Here is a 13,902-nt window from a genome sequence, read left to right as displayed (position 1 = left end):
TATATATGTTTTTTAAATAAAAAGTGGTGTGCCCTAACTGGTTTGGCTCAGTGGATAGAGCGTTGGCCTGCGGACTGAAAGGTCCCAGGTTCGATTCCGGTCAAGGGCATGTATTGCAGGCACATCCCCAATAGGAGGTGTGCAGGAGGCAGCTGATCGATGTTTCTCTCTCATCGATGTTTCTAACTCTCTATCCCTCTCCCTTCCTCTTGGTAAAAAATCAATAAAATATATTAAAAAAATATTGGTGTCCTGGCCGGGTAGCTCATTTGGTTAGAGTGTCATCCCAATACACCAAGAATTAACCAATGAATGCATAAATAAGTGAAACAACAAATCAGTGTTTCTCTCTCTCCCTTTCTCTCTCTCAAATCAATTTAAAAAATAAAAAAGTGGTGAGTCCCATAGAAGCAGGTGGCTTTCAATGGTCTGGCTATGAATGAACCTGGAAAGGGAGCACAAGAGGGGGCTGAGCCTGGAACTGGGGCCCAGCTTTTAAAAGCAACAACTTCTGGACGGACGACATTTTGTAAACTATGATGCCTGAGAAAAATGAGGTCTTATTACACCTGTGTCTCTGGGCCTTTGAAAGATGAACAAGCAGAGTCTGAGGGGAGACCAGAGGGAGAAAGTGGCGGCAGGTTAGGTGGTCAGTGATGGAGGCCGAGGCCTTTCCCGCCTGTCGGGTGTCAGGGGTGAGGTGTGGGGGGGCACCTGTGTGTGGAGGCAGGGGCAGGAATGAGCCGGCCTCTGGATGCTTCTGGCCAAAAGGAAGCTGTTGGAGAATTCCCTTTGTGGGAGGGGTTGGGTGCACCCCTACTCTACCTGGCTTCCAGAACTTCTTGGCTGTCATCCAGTCCGTGTCATCCTCTGAGCTTGTCATGTCCTCCGAGTCCTCACGGTCCCTGGGCTCGCCCACCCACTGCAGACCATAGTCACCGAGGAACCGCTGGAGGGGGAGATGCGGGGGCACTGTCAGCTCAGTCCCTTTCCAGGAAAGAGGCGGCATCGGCCCAGTCCCCGGCCTCAGGCCTCAGCTCCCAGAGCTGGCTGGGCAGAGCGGGTGGGCTCGGGGTCTTGGCCACTTTGTGGCTGTAAACTTGGGAAGCCACGTGACCTCCTAGAGCAGCGGTTCTCAACCTGTGGGTCCCGACCCCTTTGGCGGTTGCACGACCGACCCTTTCACAGGGTTCGCCTAAGACCATCCTGCATATCAGATATTTACATTACGATTCATAACAGTAGCAACATTACAGTTATGAAATAGCAACGAAAATAATTTTATGGTTGGGTCACAACATGAGGAACTGTATTTAAAGGGCCAGAAGGTTGAGAACCACTGTCCTAGAGCCTCAGGGTCCTCCTTACACAGCAGAGGTGACAGCACCTGCACAATAAGCTTGTGAGGAGGACTCAGCAAGGTAATTCACATCAAGTACCCGGCACAGTGCCTGGCACAAGAACTCCGAGGGCAGCCAGGATGGCGGTGGGGAGCCATGTGGACGCGGCCTGAGTGGGAGGAGGGGCAGGACCCGGAGGATGTCGCCACCCACACACAGCCTCCCTAGGGCTGGGTCTCACAACTCTGCCACAGGAAAACTTTTGAATTGTCCACACTTCCTGCTGCTGGTTCCTCATCTCCCTTTCTCTCCTCAGCCCATGGCTCAGGTGCAGCTTCCAGCAACCTGCCCGGCCCCCAAACCCAGTGGGCACACTTCCGGCTTCACCTCTTGTAACACAGGCGGTTCCTTTTCAGTTTCACATTTCCAACCGTCCCCACTGAGATGTCGAACAGGCATCTCAAAATGAACTTGACCCAAACGGTCACCGCTCCCTGCCCCCACCTCCCAACCTCTTCCCCTCCAGGTCTTCCGCATTCGGCCAACAGCACCCCCCACCTGGGCCTCATCCCTCGCCGCCCCTGTGGGCCCCACCTCCCAGGCAGCTCAGATCTGTCCACTCCACTGGTCTCCTCTGCTGCCACCCTCGTCCGAGCCTCGGTCAGCTCCCTCCTGGACAATTCGGGCTGAGACTCTACCGGCCCCCCCTCCCCCACCTCCTCCTCTAACTGAAACCTTCCTGTGGTTCCCCATTCCTGCAGAACAGAATCCAACCCCTCTCTGTGGCTGAGCCCCCCTCGGTGATGTGATCCCCACAGCTCGTCTGGCTCTCCCTCTTGCTCCCACAACCACCCACCATGAGCCAAGTTTCTAGGGTGGAGGTGGAGCTGCTCATCTCTCCAGCCTGGATTCTCTTCCCCTGAGGTCCCCTCACAACCTCTAGATCTCTTGCCCAAGGTCACCCGCAGAGTGGACCAAATCTCTCTTGTGTCACCCACTGAACAATGTCATCATATCTGTGTGCTGTGTACCTTCCTGTGCACTTGTCTATGTCTCTGTCCCTTCCAGACTCTCAGCCTCATGGGGGCGGGACCACATCCACCTCCCAGGGGCTGGGAAATAGGGGATACTGTGTATGAGTTGGTTAAGTTAATGAAGCAATAAATGTGCGAATGATATGAACAGAGGGGCTGCCATACCCTCTGCCCTGTGGCAGCTGCTCAGAGAAGCCCCACAAGCCCCACCAGCCAGGTATGAACAGGCTGGGGGAAGGGCGCGCAGCTGCGGCCAGGCCTGTGGGTTTGCTGCTGCCGCCTGAAATCAGGTTGGGGCTTTGGAAGCCAACCCTACAGGGAGAGGGAGAGGCTCTGGTGGGGCCGGCGAGAGAGCGAGGGCCCTGACAAAGCATGCCCCCCAGGACCCTCCCTGACATGTGAGCCTCGCTGTATGAACGGGGCAAGGAAAGTGACACGGGGTGACTGAGTCACGTTCAGTTCAGTGAACACATATGGCCGGTATCATGCTAGGTCCTGGGCGTACAGCAATGAACAGGGGGGTGGAGTTCGAGGTCCCCTGGGGGAGGGAGGAGAGAGATGAGGCGCGAAGGAAGCACAGGACACAGCCTGCCCTGCTCAGTCGGGGAGGGGCTCCTGGGGGAGGCCCTGCCGTGATTTGAGACTGAGGATGAGTGGAACCTCGCTAGGGGGAGGTGGGGAAATATTTCAGGCAGAAGGATCAGCATGGGCCAAGGTCCTGAGGTGAGAAACTGCTCAGTGTAGTCAAAGAGCCAGAGGCAGGGCCCGTGGCTGGAGGGGAGTGTGGTTCAAGGTGAAACTGAAGAGGAAGCCCAGGCCGGAAGGAGTGTGCCCCACCCTGGACACCTTTCTGGCTCCCGGTCAGTCCTGGGAGGGAAACCAGAGCAGGGCCGGGCGCGGGGTGTGGCGAGGGGCCAGAGAGGTGGGCTCTGACCCCGTTCCTGAGGGCAGACAGCCCTGGCCACTGCCTCTCTCACCTCCATCTCCCCGACCTGCCGCCGCAGATGCTCGCACAGGCTCTCCAGCTCCTCCTGCCGCTGCAGGGACATCTTGCCTTCAGGAGAGATGGGGAGGGGTTCCGCTGCCCCAGCCTGGAGGCTGCCAGGCTGCCTGGACCAGAGCTCTGCCCTGAGGGTCGTCTGAAGAAGCTGCCCCTCGAGGACTCCGGGGAATCCCCTGAGAATGGCCTCGAGCCCCTCTCCCTGACCCTGACAAGGGCGGCCCTCCTGACCCCGAGGAGGTCGCCGCCCCCCTGAAGCGGGGCTGCGGAGGCTGCGCCTGCACTCAGGGACTCAGTCCCGCGTTGGAGGGCACCATCCTAAAGGCGTCACTGCCCCTCTGGGCTCAGCTGTCCAGACCCCACCACCGATGCCTTGGGGCCCAGGGGAGGTACAACGGGAGGGCCGAGCAGCCACTGAGAGAGCCTCTTACCCTTCTGCTCCTGCAGGGTCGCCACCAGTTCCTCGAGGGACTGTATCTTCTCATCCTGCAGCAACAAGACGGGGTGGGGGGTGGGGGGCAGGCAGGCCTGGTGGTTCCAAGAGCCCAAGGGAGCCCCTTCCAGAGGGAAGATCTGGAATGTGTGCCTCTGTGGGGGCACCAGGGAGCTTAAAGCCCTTTCCCCCCTTTGGCATAACCACTGCTCCTGCCCCTCAGATGACCCTTGAGGTGCCACCGAGGAGGGAAAGGTGTGGAGGTCCCCTGAGTGCCCCAGAACTCTGAGGTCTACGGGCCTTGCCCAGCTGTGGAGAACACCCCTAGCCTCTCTACTCAGGTCACAGGGACCCATCAGGCTCAGGCCACAGCTGGCCCTCAACTGGGCAGTCCAGTGTGGGCAGTTCAGGGTAGAACCCACCCACCCTGACCTACTGCAGTAGTAGCCTCATTGGTCACACCAGCCTGGACCCCCCCACCCTTCAGACCGGACCCTGGCCGTGTCCCCACGGGGGTCCCACCTTGGACAGCATCTGGTTGTTCTGGTCCTTCACCTGCTCCTCCAGATCCTGCACCTTCCTTGCCATGGTGCTCAGCAGCTCCCCATTGTGGGACCCAGCGGCTGCCAACCAGACAGAGTCCTAGAGCCCATGCCTAGGGCAGAGGCTGAGGTACGGGCGTCCTGGGAGGGGGAGGGGGATCCCCAGGAGTGGAAATAAGAGTAATAACAACAGCTGTCACCTAGATAAGAGGGGCCACTCTAAGCGCTTTCACATGTCAACTTGTGCAACCCTTACAACATGCCTCTGAGGAAATGAGCTGCTGTAGGAAACTGAGGCACAGAGAGAGTCAGTAATTTGTCCAACGGTACGAGCGGGTGCTCTGAGGAGGGAACAGCAAACCATGTGGACTGTTGCTGGGCAGAGAGGTGAGAGGACAGGTGAGCCCTGAGGGCACAGACACTGGTGAGAAGTGAACGGAGAGCAGTGACCAGCCCTTTAAGTGGAGGAGCTGCTCGCTGTGATTACTACTGAGTGTCCCGCGCTGGGAGGACACTGGCTTTGTGACCGAGTGGCTGTGGGGCCAGGCCCATGCTGCCTCCTTTTCCATCTCAACTCCCCTCTCCCCACCATTTAAGCGGACGGGTGTTGGTGGAGGATCCCCTCAGCGAATCCTCACCTCAACATGCTGACCTGGGTGTCCCCAGGCCCAGTTCACAGAAGACGGGATGGAGACGCAGAGAAGGAAGTTGCTTATCTGAGATACACAGCTAGTGGAGGATTCTAACTGCATCCCAGCTCCTCCAGACGCCCAGCTCCGCCCCTGCCCCTGCCCAGCGCTCCGCCCAGCTCCTCCCGTCTGCAGGTCTCCCCTCTGCCCGGCCTGATCCATCCTCCCTCCTCTGGAAAGATGCCCTGATGAGCCCCGTCCCCCTTTAGGCACCTACATGATCGCAGTGTCACCAAGCCCCCGGGGATGGTGTGGACCAGGCGAGGAGGGCTACCTAGGGGACTTTGGGCCTTGCCCAGAGCTCTGCAAAGCAGGAAGCAGATAGCTGAAGGCAGAGCTTCACCCTCAGGCCCTTCACTCCTCTGACCCTGGATCCTGGACACGCTGACATTACACTTGATGGTGACTCCAGCCAGGTTCACTCCAGAGGCACTAGCCACAGCCTGGCCTGGGGCGTGGCCACACCTCCTGAGCTAAGAGTGGGGCCCACTTAGCTTTATGCCAAACCCGGCCCTGGACGGGTCTGGGGAGGCAGGCCCATGGCCACAGTCAGCCAGAAATGGGAACAGCTGTCTCAGATCCAGCAGGCGGGGGAGCAGGTGCATGCCCCTCTGGGCCTCTCTCCTCTGGGGCCCGCTCCTGCTGCTGGGAACCCAGACCCCTTTGGGCCTCTGCTCTCACCTTGCCTACCCACAGGAGCTCCTATGCCGCCATAGCAGGAAGGGACAGAGAACGATTCTTCTGAGCCTTGTCCATCATTCAGCACGTTCACTGCCTCTTCTGCAGACACAGATGCCCAGGTCACTGCTGGGGCTAAGGCCCAGAGCAAGCTGGGGCCCGGGATTCTGTCCCCCCAAACCAATGAGGGTAGAAGACGGGATGTTGGCGAGCACGGATCCAACGAGAACAGGCCTCTTCCTAGAGTTCTCCCAGCCTGGCTCCTGGGGGACCACGGTGGGGGCAAGAGTGGGGTTGAGATGCAAAGATCTGAGCCTGCAGGAGTCAGAGTAGTGATGTGAGGACAGGGGTTCTGGGAGAAACGGGTGTTAGGGGCTGGAGGAGGCTGTTTGGGGAAGGAGGGTGGGGTTTGGATTCTCAGCGCTCACCAGTCAACCCCAAGGTGGGAGGAGGGGTTCCAGTGTTAGGGATGACTCTCTGCTAGGGGTGTGGGCCTCCTACTGAGAGCTGCCCAGAGGAAGCCCTGTCCTCAGGGCGGGTGGGAGCTGCCGGTAAACTGAGGCTGGGCCAGCTGCTCTGGCTGACGGAAGTCTTCATCATGCTTTCTCTCCATCTGCCCAACCCCAAGGAGAGATGGCAGACGGGAGGTGAGGAAGACACAAGGGCAGAGCCCTCACTTACCGTTTCCGTAGAGTTTTATCCCTCGCCTTCTGGGAATCCGGGCAGGGAGGAGAAGGAAGACAGACACGTTAGGACCCCCTGGAATGTCATCGGGGAGAGGCCCTGGGCACCAAGCCCCCAGCCAAGCACGAAGGTGATGGAGGGTGGGCCCCTGCCTCCTGAGGACACCCACCCCCCAATCCCATGCTGGCTTCAGGGTATCCACCTCCTCCCAGTGGAGAAGGACGGGAAGAGCTGGAGGGCAGAGTCTTGGGTGGAAGACAGAGTCCTGTAGTCAAGGAGCCCAGCCCCAGCTCTGCTTTGAAATGGTGTGGGACCCCAGGCCTCCCTCTCAACCTCTCTGGATTCCCTTGGTCTACGAATGATTTAAGTGCTGTTCATAAGAGCAAGGAAGTTAAAAAAAAATTATTTGGTTCGGCCAGTGGCTGATCATCGACCTATGAACAAGGACAGATTCCCCGTCAGGGCACATACCTAGGTTATGAGCTCTATCCCCAGTAGGGGGTGGGCAGGAGGCAGCCAATCAATGATTCTCTCTCATCATTGATGTTTCTATCTCTCCCTCTACCTTCCTCTCTGGGGGGGGGGGGGGGGGAATATATTTTCTTTGGAAAGATGAAAATGCTAGACAGATGTGAAGAATTCCCTGTACTGAGAGCCCAGCACATGGCAGGGCCCAGAACAGGTGCACCACCAGTGTTTGCTAAGCTACTTGCATGGAGCCCAAACCTTACTAGAGGGCACAACCCACGGTGCGCTTCACACAACAGAGAGCCTCTCAGAAGGTAGAGAAGGATAAGGTGGTCAGGGAAAGCTACGTGACTCCTCATTGCCCTCCCCAAGACACCAGGAGTCATTCTTCTTGTCCATGGGAGGAGCAAGGAAGAGGCAGGGGCGTGGACACCAAGGGCCCGGGGGCCAGCCTCCTACCCTGAGTTCACAGGTTCCGACAGCAGGGGCACCTTCCTGGTTTTGCCAAGGGAGGACAAAGGTGAGCTCATAGTTCTTCTAGATCTTAGTTGTCAGGAACTCCCTGAGTAGAAAAAAAGAAGTCAGACCGAAGGGTTATGGGTTCTATTCCCAGTCAAGGGCACATGCCTGGGTTGTAGGTTCGATGCCCCGGCCCAGGTCGGGAAGCAACCAGTTGATGTGTCTCTCTTCTATCTATGTCTCTCTCTTTCTCTCCCTCCTTCCCTCCTTTCCACTCTCTAAAAAAGCAAAGGAGAAAATATCCTTATGTGAGGATTAACAAAGGAGAAAAAAAAGAAGTCAGCCCTTGGAGTCACTCCCTCAGGACCAGGAAGTGAAACTTTCTCTTCCTTGGTTACGTTCCCAAAAAGGAACACCACCCAGGGGGTATCGCCTCACTTCTTCCCACTGCTCCTGCGGAGGATTCTGGAGGCAGCTGGGCCTCAGGAGCCCTGTGATTAACATCCACCTGCTCCTCCAGAGACCCCGCTCTCTGCTTGGAACCCAGAGGCCTCTGTCCTGGGAACAGGCATTGGGGATGGAGCAGGCTGCAGAAATGTGCCAGAAGCCTGGGACTTGCCCAAATTTAGAGCCCAGAAATGAGACTACCCAAGAGGCCTGGGGCTTTTGTCCATCCATCAAGGAGCTGGTCAACACAAAGTTTAGGTGTCCCCTCCCCTCCCACCAGAGCCCAGGTGCTACCCCAACATCTCAGAACCAGAGGGGAGCAACCCAAGGGCAGGACTCAACCAAGACATAGTCCACATGGCAGGGAGGTCAAGAAGCCAGGCTGCCACCCCAATGCACCAAGGTTGCAAGTTCGATCCCCAGTCAGGGCACATACACGAAGCAACCAATGAATGCATACGTAAGTGGGACACAAATCAATGTGTCTGTGTGTCTCTCTCCCTCTCCCTCTCTAAAATCAATCAATAAATTTTTTAAAAATTAAAAAAAAAAAAAAGAATCCAGGTTCTAGACAGGTTCTGTCATTCACCAATATAACCCCACCTCGGTTCCTTTGTATAAAGTGGGGATGGGAATAGTATCAGGGAGGGTTACCCATATCACAGAGTTTTCATCACAATCAATTTTAGAGCATTTTCATTATGCTAATAAGCCCTAGGCACTGTGCCTTTAGTCCCTAAAACAGGGACTGCATAATCTCCCACCAGACCTGATTGTCCCTTCTTTCTCCAAGTTCTCACCACCGTGACCCCCTCAAAAGAAACTAGTCAAAAAGATAGAAATTGGGGTGGGTGGAAGTGGAAGTGGGCATAGAGGCAATTAATGATGTTGGAAAAAATAAAATAAGACAGAAATTAAGTCTTGTTGAGGATGTAGGGAATTGGATTGTAATTTGTGGGGCTGTAAAATGGTGCAGCTGCTGTGGAAAACAGCATGCGTTTCTTTAAAAGATTAAACACACTTACCTATGGCCTAGCGATTCCACTCCTAGGCATATACCCAAGAGAAATGAAAACTTATGTCCACACAAAAAATTGTATACATGTTCATAGCAGCATTATTCACAGCAGCTAAAAAGTGGAAACCCAAATGTCCACCAATCAATGAATGAATAGACAAATGTGGTATAACTTTACAATGGAATAGTATTTGACAATTTTAAAAAAGGAATGAGGCCAGGCCGGCATGGCTCAGTGGTTGAACATTCACTTATGAACCAGGAGGTCACGGTTCAATTCCGGTTCAGGACACATGCCTGGGTTGCGGGCTCCATCTCCAGTGTGAAGCGTGCAGGAGGCAGCCAATCAATGATTCTCTCTCATCATTGATGTTTCTATCTCTCTCTCCCTCTGCCTTCCTCTCTGAAATCAATTTTTTTTAAAAAAGGAATGAAATACATGCTACAAAGTGAATGGACCTTAAAAACATTATGCTGAGGGAAAGAAGTCAGTCACAGAAGACTACATATTGTTATGATTCCATTTATATGAAATGTACAGAATGTGCATTTCATATGGTGACCAAGTAGATCAGTGGTTGCCTCGGGCTAGGGGCTGCAGTGGAGTAAATGGGAGGTAACTGCTACAGGGTACAGAGTGTCCTTTTTGGCTGATGAAAAGTTCTAAAATTCACTGGGGTGATGGTTGCACAACCCTATGAATATACTAGAAACTATTGAAATTTACATTTTAAAGGAGTGAATTATATCTCAATAAAGCAATCATAGAAAAAAAAGGGGGGAGGGACCTGGTCCCCAAACCACACCCAACATCTTTCCCCTTCTTAATGGGACCTCATCATCCAACCACAAAATTTTTCTCTCCTTCCTTCTCTCTTAATCCCATCCTAGCGGGTACCAAATCCTGCAGGTAAAACTCCCATGTTTCTCACACATAACTCCTCCTTCCTATGCCCACTACTGGCCATTCTAGTGGGGCTTTCACTGCCTTCTTTGGGGCTGTCACAATGGCCCACAATTGACTTCTCTTTTTCCATTCTCACTACAGGCCAGCCAGGGGTCCTCAAACTTTTTAAACAGGAGGCCAGTTCACTGTCCCTCAGACCGTTGGAGGACCGGACTATAGTTTAAAAAAAAAACTATGAACAAATTCCTATGCACACTGCACATATCTTCTTTTGAAGTAAAAAAACAAAACGGGAACAAATACAATATTTGTATTTGCATGTGGCCCGCGGGCCGTAGTTTGAGGACCCCTGACCGCCAATCTAACAATGTCTCCAGATAAATTTTCCCAGGATGATAGGAGACCCCTGAGAGCAACGACTCTATCTTCCCATCAGTCTGGGCTCTCCTGACCACGGGGCTGTGTCTCCGATTCCCTCAGACCTGGGGTCCCTGAGGATAGAGCCATGTCACTTGGGGACTTTTCGGGGGCAAACTGTGTCTTCCTCATCAGGCCCGGGACGCCTAAAGGTTGCACAGTTTCCCCCTTAAGGCTTGGGCTTTGAGGGGAAAGCTGTGTCCTGTGCCTCTACACCTTTGGGACCCAAGTCAAGACTGTGCTTGACTGACATCTTCCATCACTACTCGACCTGTTTGTTGGCTCCCCCATGTCCGGGTGCCCCCAGTGCCTGTCGGCCGGCAATCTGCACGCCAGCACTCCCTCGATCCCCAAACAACATTCCATTATAAGGACATACCACATTTGTTTATTCATTCATGGACTGGTGGACATTTGGGTTTCCATTTTTTCTAGTGCTCTCGGAGAGACCAATTTCATCACCTAACCCCGCCCTGGGAGCCGCGCCGCCTCCTCCACGCGTGGCCATGGTAGGCAGGACCCGGATCCGCTCCCAGGACGCGGGGGGCCTGCTCGGGTGCCGCCCGCTGGGATAGCTGGGCCCTCGGTGCTCTTGGGGCGAGGCCCGGCATGCGTGGAGCACTCCGCGGGCAAAATGACCCTGGTGGGGACTCACCGGGCAGGGCCGAGGAGCCGGCCCGCGGCACCGCCATCTTGTTGTCACGCGGTTTCCCAGGCGACCAGGCTCGTCCGCTTCCCATTGGCTAATTCGAGGGGGGCGGGGTCTCTGCGCAACTAGCCAGTGGCGGAGGAGGGTACCTAAATGCCACCGGTTTTTTGTGTGTTTTGTTTTGTTTTAATATATTTTATTGATTTTTTACAGAGAGGAAGGGAGAAGGATAGAGAGTTAGAAACATCGATGAGAGAGAAACATCGATCAGCTGCCTCCTGCACACCCCCTACTGTGCTTGCCACCAAGGTACATGCCCTTGACCGGAATCGAACCTGGGACCTTTCAGTCCGCAGGATGATGCTCTATCCACTGAGCCAAACCGGTTTTTGTTTGTTTGTTTGTTTGTTTGTTTGTTTGTTTTTTGCTGAATTGACTTGCGGGTAAATGATCCCTTTGAGCCTGTTTCCCCCTCTAATCCGTGCAGTATTTGGAGGGGGCTGTTTTGAGTATGAATTGAAATGATGCAGGTACTTAATAAGTGTTTCTTAAATCTGAATTTCTCTGAAAACTTCTTGACCAGACGGCGCTCTGAAGGGATGCTCCTATTACAGTTCCTTTGTGTGAAAGTTCCTGTGAGACACTTCCCTTCCCTGAACCTCATCTGTAAAATAAAGGGGTTAGATTAGAGCAACTAGGTAGCTAAGAGCATGGAACATGGACTTTGGACTGGCTCCTGCCTTGTGTGCCCTCGGGCAAGTTACTTAGTTTCTTAATCTATATAATGGCGGTAATACCCACCCTACAGGGTTTCAATGAGGATTAAGTGAGAGAATTCATGCAAGGTACCTGTCCCAACATCCATGCAGAGTAAGTTTTAAGAAACATTTCCCACCCTGGCCGGTTTGGCTCAGTGGGTAGAGCGTAGGCCTGCGGACTCAAGGGTTCCAGGTTCGATTCCGGTCAAGGGCATGTACCTTGGTTGCGGGCACATCCCCAGTGGGGAGTGTGCAGGAGGCGGCTGATCAATATTTCTCTCTCATCGATGTTTCTAACTCTCTATCCCTCTCCCTTCCTCTCTGTAAAAAATCAATAAAATATATTTAAAAAGAAAGAAAGAAACATTTCCCGCTTTTAACTGCCATCATCTTTATCCTTCAACCTTCAGTTGTGATGGTCTGGGATTCTATGACTTCCGATCTCAGGCACCCATGACATGGGCTCGACCAGGAAAGCCCTTTCTCTGTGTGTCTCAGACTGCACTTTTTATTTTATTTTATTTTTTTCACTGTAAAATTTTTATATTTAGAATTAGGCAGCTGGACTCAGTTTAGATGATTCCAATTGTGTTGGCAACATCCAAAGCATCATAGTCAGGAGCCAGTCGAACATATGCCTTCTTCTCGCCATCAGGCCTGATCAGGATGTTGACCTTGGCCACATCAATGTCATAGAGCTTCTTCACAGCTTGTTTGATCTGGTGCTGTTGGCCTTGACATCCACAATGAACACACGTCTATTATTGTCTTCTATCTTCATGGCTGACTCGGTAGTCAGGGGAATTTGATGATGGCGTAGTGGTCAAGCTTGTTTCTCCTGGGTGCGCTCTTCCGAGGGTATTTAGGCTGCCTCGCAGCCTTAGTGTCTTTGGCCGTCAGAAGGTGGGTGACGTGTGGATCTTCTTTTTCTTTTTTGTGGCTGTGGACGCCTTTCAACACTGCTTTCTTTGCCTTCAAAGCCTTTGCTTTGGCTTCGGCTTTGGGAGGGGCAGGGGCTTCCTTCTTAGCTTTCGGCACCATCTTCGTAAAAAGGCCGCACTTTTTAATATTTTCCACTGGAGGCCCAGTGCACAAAATTTATGCACAGGGGGAGGGGGGTCCTTCATCCTGGCCTGCGCCCTCTCGTAGTCCGGGAGCCCTCGAGGGATGTCCGACTGATGGCTTAGGCCTGCTCCCCGAAAGGGCAGCTCCTGTGTTGAGCGTCTGTCCCCTGGTGGTCAGTGCACATCATAGCAATCGGTTGTTTGGCTGTTCAGTTGTTCCACTGTTCAGTCTGTTTGCATTTTAGGGTTTTATATATATAGATTATACTTTAATTGGTTGAATGGCTGACTGGACAACCAGACACTTAGCATATTAGGCTTTTATTATATAGGATTTGACTTTCTAATCTACCGCATTCGGGGGAGGGCAGGCTCTTTGAGGCATTCTTGACACACCAATTGGAGGCTGAAGGGAGCTAGCTACCAATTAATGAGTGCCTTCCAAGTGCCCAATGCCAACATTACGAGGTTTCCAGATGAGAAAACTGAAGCACAGATAAATGAAGTGGCTTGCTTAAGACTATGCAGGTAGGCCCTGCCTGTGTGGCTCAGGGATTGAGTGTCAGGAGGTCACGATTGGATTCCTGGTCAGGGCACATGTCTGGGTTGCAGGTTGGATCCCCAGTGTGGAGTGTGCAGGAGGCAGCCAATCAACGATTCTGTCTTATCATTGATGTTTCTATCTCTCTACCCCTCTCCCACTTCTCTGAAATCAATTTTTTAAAAATATATTTTTTATTGATTTTTTACGGAGAGGAAGGGAGAGGGATAGAGAGTTAGAAACATCGATGAGAGAGAAACATTGATCAGCTGCCTCCTGCACACTCCCCACTGGGGATGTGCCCGCAACCAAAGTACATGCCCTTGACCGGAATCAAACCTGGAACCCTTGAGTCTGCAGGCCGAGGCTCTATCCACTGAGCCAAACCAGTTAGGGCTCTGAAATCAATTTTTAAAAAAGACTATGCAGATAGAAAGCAGTAGAAGTAGATTAAAACCCAGAACTGCCTGTCTCTAGAGTCTGGAAGCTCCCACTTTAGTGAAACAGGCAGGCAAAGATAAGCCAAGTTGTAGCTGGTACACGCCCATTGCCAAAGAAGGGGTTCAGGTAGAAAGTGTGACCAGAAGTTGGAGGTGGGAGAGTTCTCTTACTGCTGAGCTGCTCCGAGAAAATTCTCTGAGGCTTGATGTGTGAGATAAGAAATTTGAGGTCATCTTAGGGCCAAGTGTTTTTGGGTGGGTTGGAGCCATGGTCAGGGGATTAGCAACCTTATATTGTGACCTTGCTGTGTTCCTTCAGCAAGGACCAACAGCA

General features: G+C 53.2%; 1 protein-coding gene across 3 annotated transcripts in view; it reads right to left on the bottom strand.

The window, feature by feature from the left end:
- The window catches only part of UBXN11 (UBX domain protein 11), a 21,547-nt gene extending 10,698 nt beyond the window's left edge, over window positions 1–10,849 (bottom strand). For 2 of the 3 annotated variants that reach the window (XM_005875155.2, XM_014546853.1), the window contains exons 1-8: window positions 10,772–10,849; window positions 7,328–7,430; window positions 6,398–6,426; window positions 5,720–5,818; window positions 4,330–4,430; window positions 3,806–3,860; window positions 3,352–3,428; window positions 826–949 (exon numbers count right to left, since the gene is read on the bottom strand). In XM_005875155.2, the coding sequence (XP_005875217.1) occupies window positions 826–949; window positions 3,352–3,428; window positions 3,806–3,860; window positions 4,330–4,430; window positions 5,720–5,818; window positions 6,398–6,426; window positions 7,328–7,398 (556 nt within the window). In that variant the 5' untranslated portion in view covers window positions 7,399–7,430; window positions 10,772–10,849. Of the gene's footprint in view, window positions 1–825; window positions 950–3,351; window positions 3,429–3,805; window positions 3,861–4,329; window positions 4,491–5,719; window positions 5,819–6,397; window positions 6,427–7,327; window positions 7,431–10,771 lie in introns of those variants that run through there. The other variant, XM_014546854.1, reaches the window with a different exon arrangement.
- Between the last annotated feature and the right edge of the window lie 3,053 nt (window positions 10,850–13,902).

This window comes from Myotis brandtii, unplaced genomic scaffold, assembly GCF_000412655.1.
Source record: "Myotis brandtii unplaced genomic scaffold, ASM41265v1 scaffold456, whole genome shotgun sequence".
Classification (NCBI taxonomy): domain Eukaryota; kingdom Metazoa; phylum Chordata; class Mammalia; order Chiroptera; family Vespertilionidae; genus Myotis; species Myotis brandtii.
The sequence above is the reverse complement of the archived record's forward strand: the minus strand, read 5'-3'. Positions and strand labels throughout refer to the sequence as shown.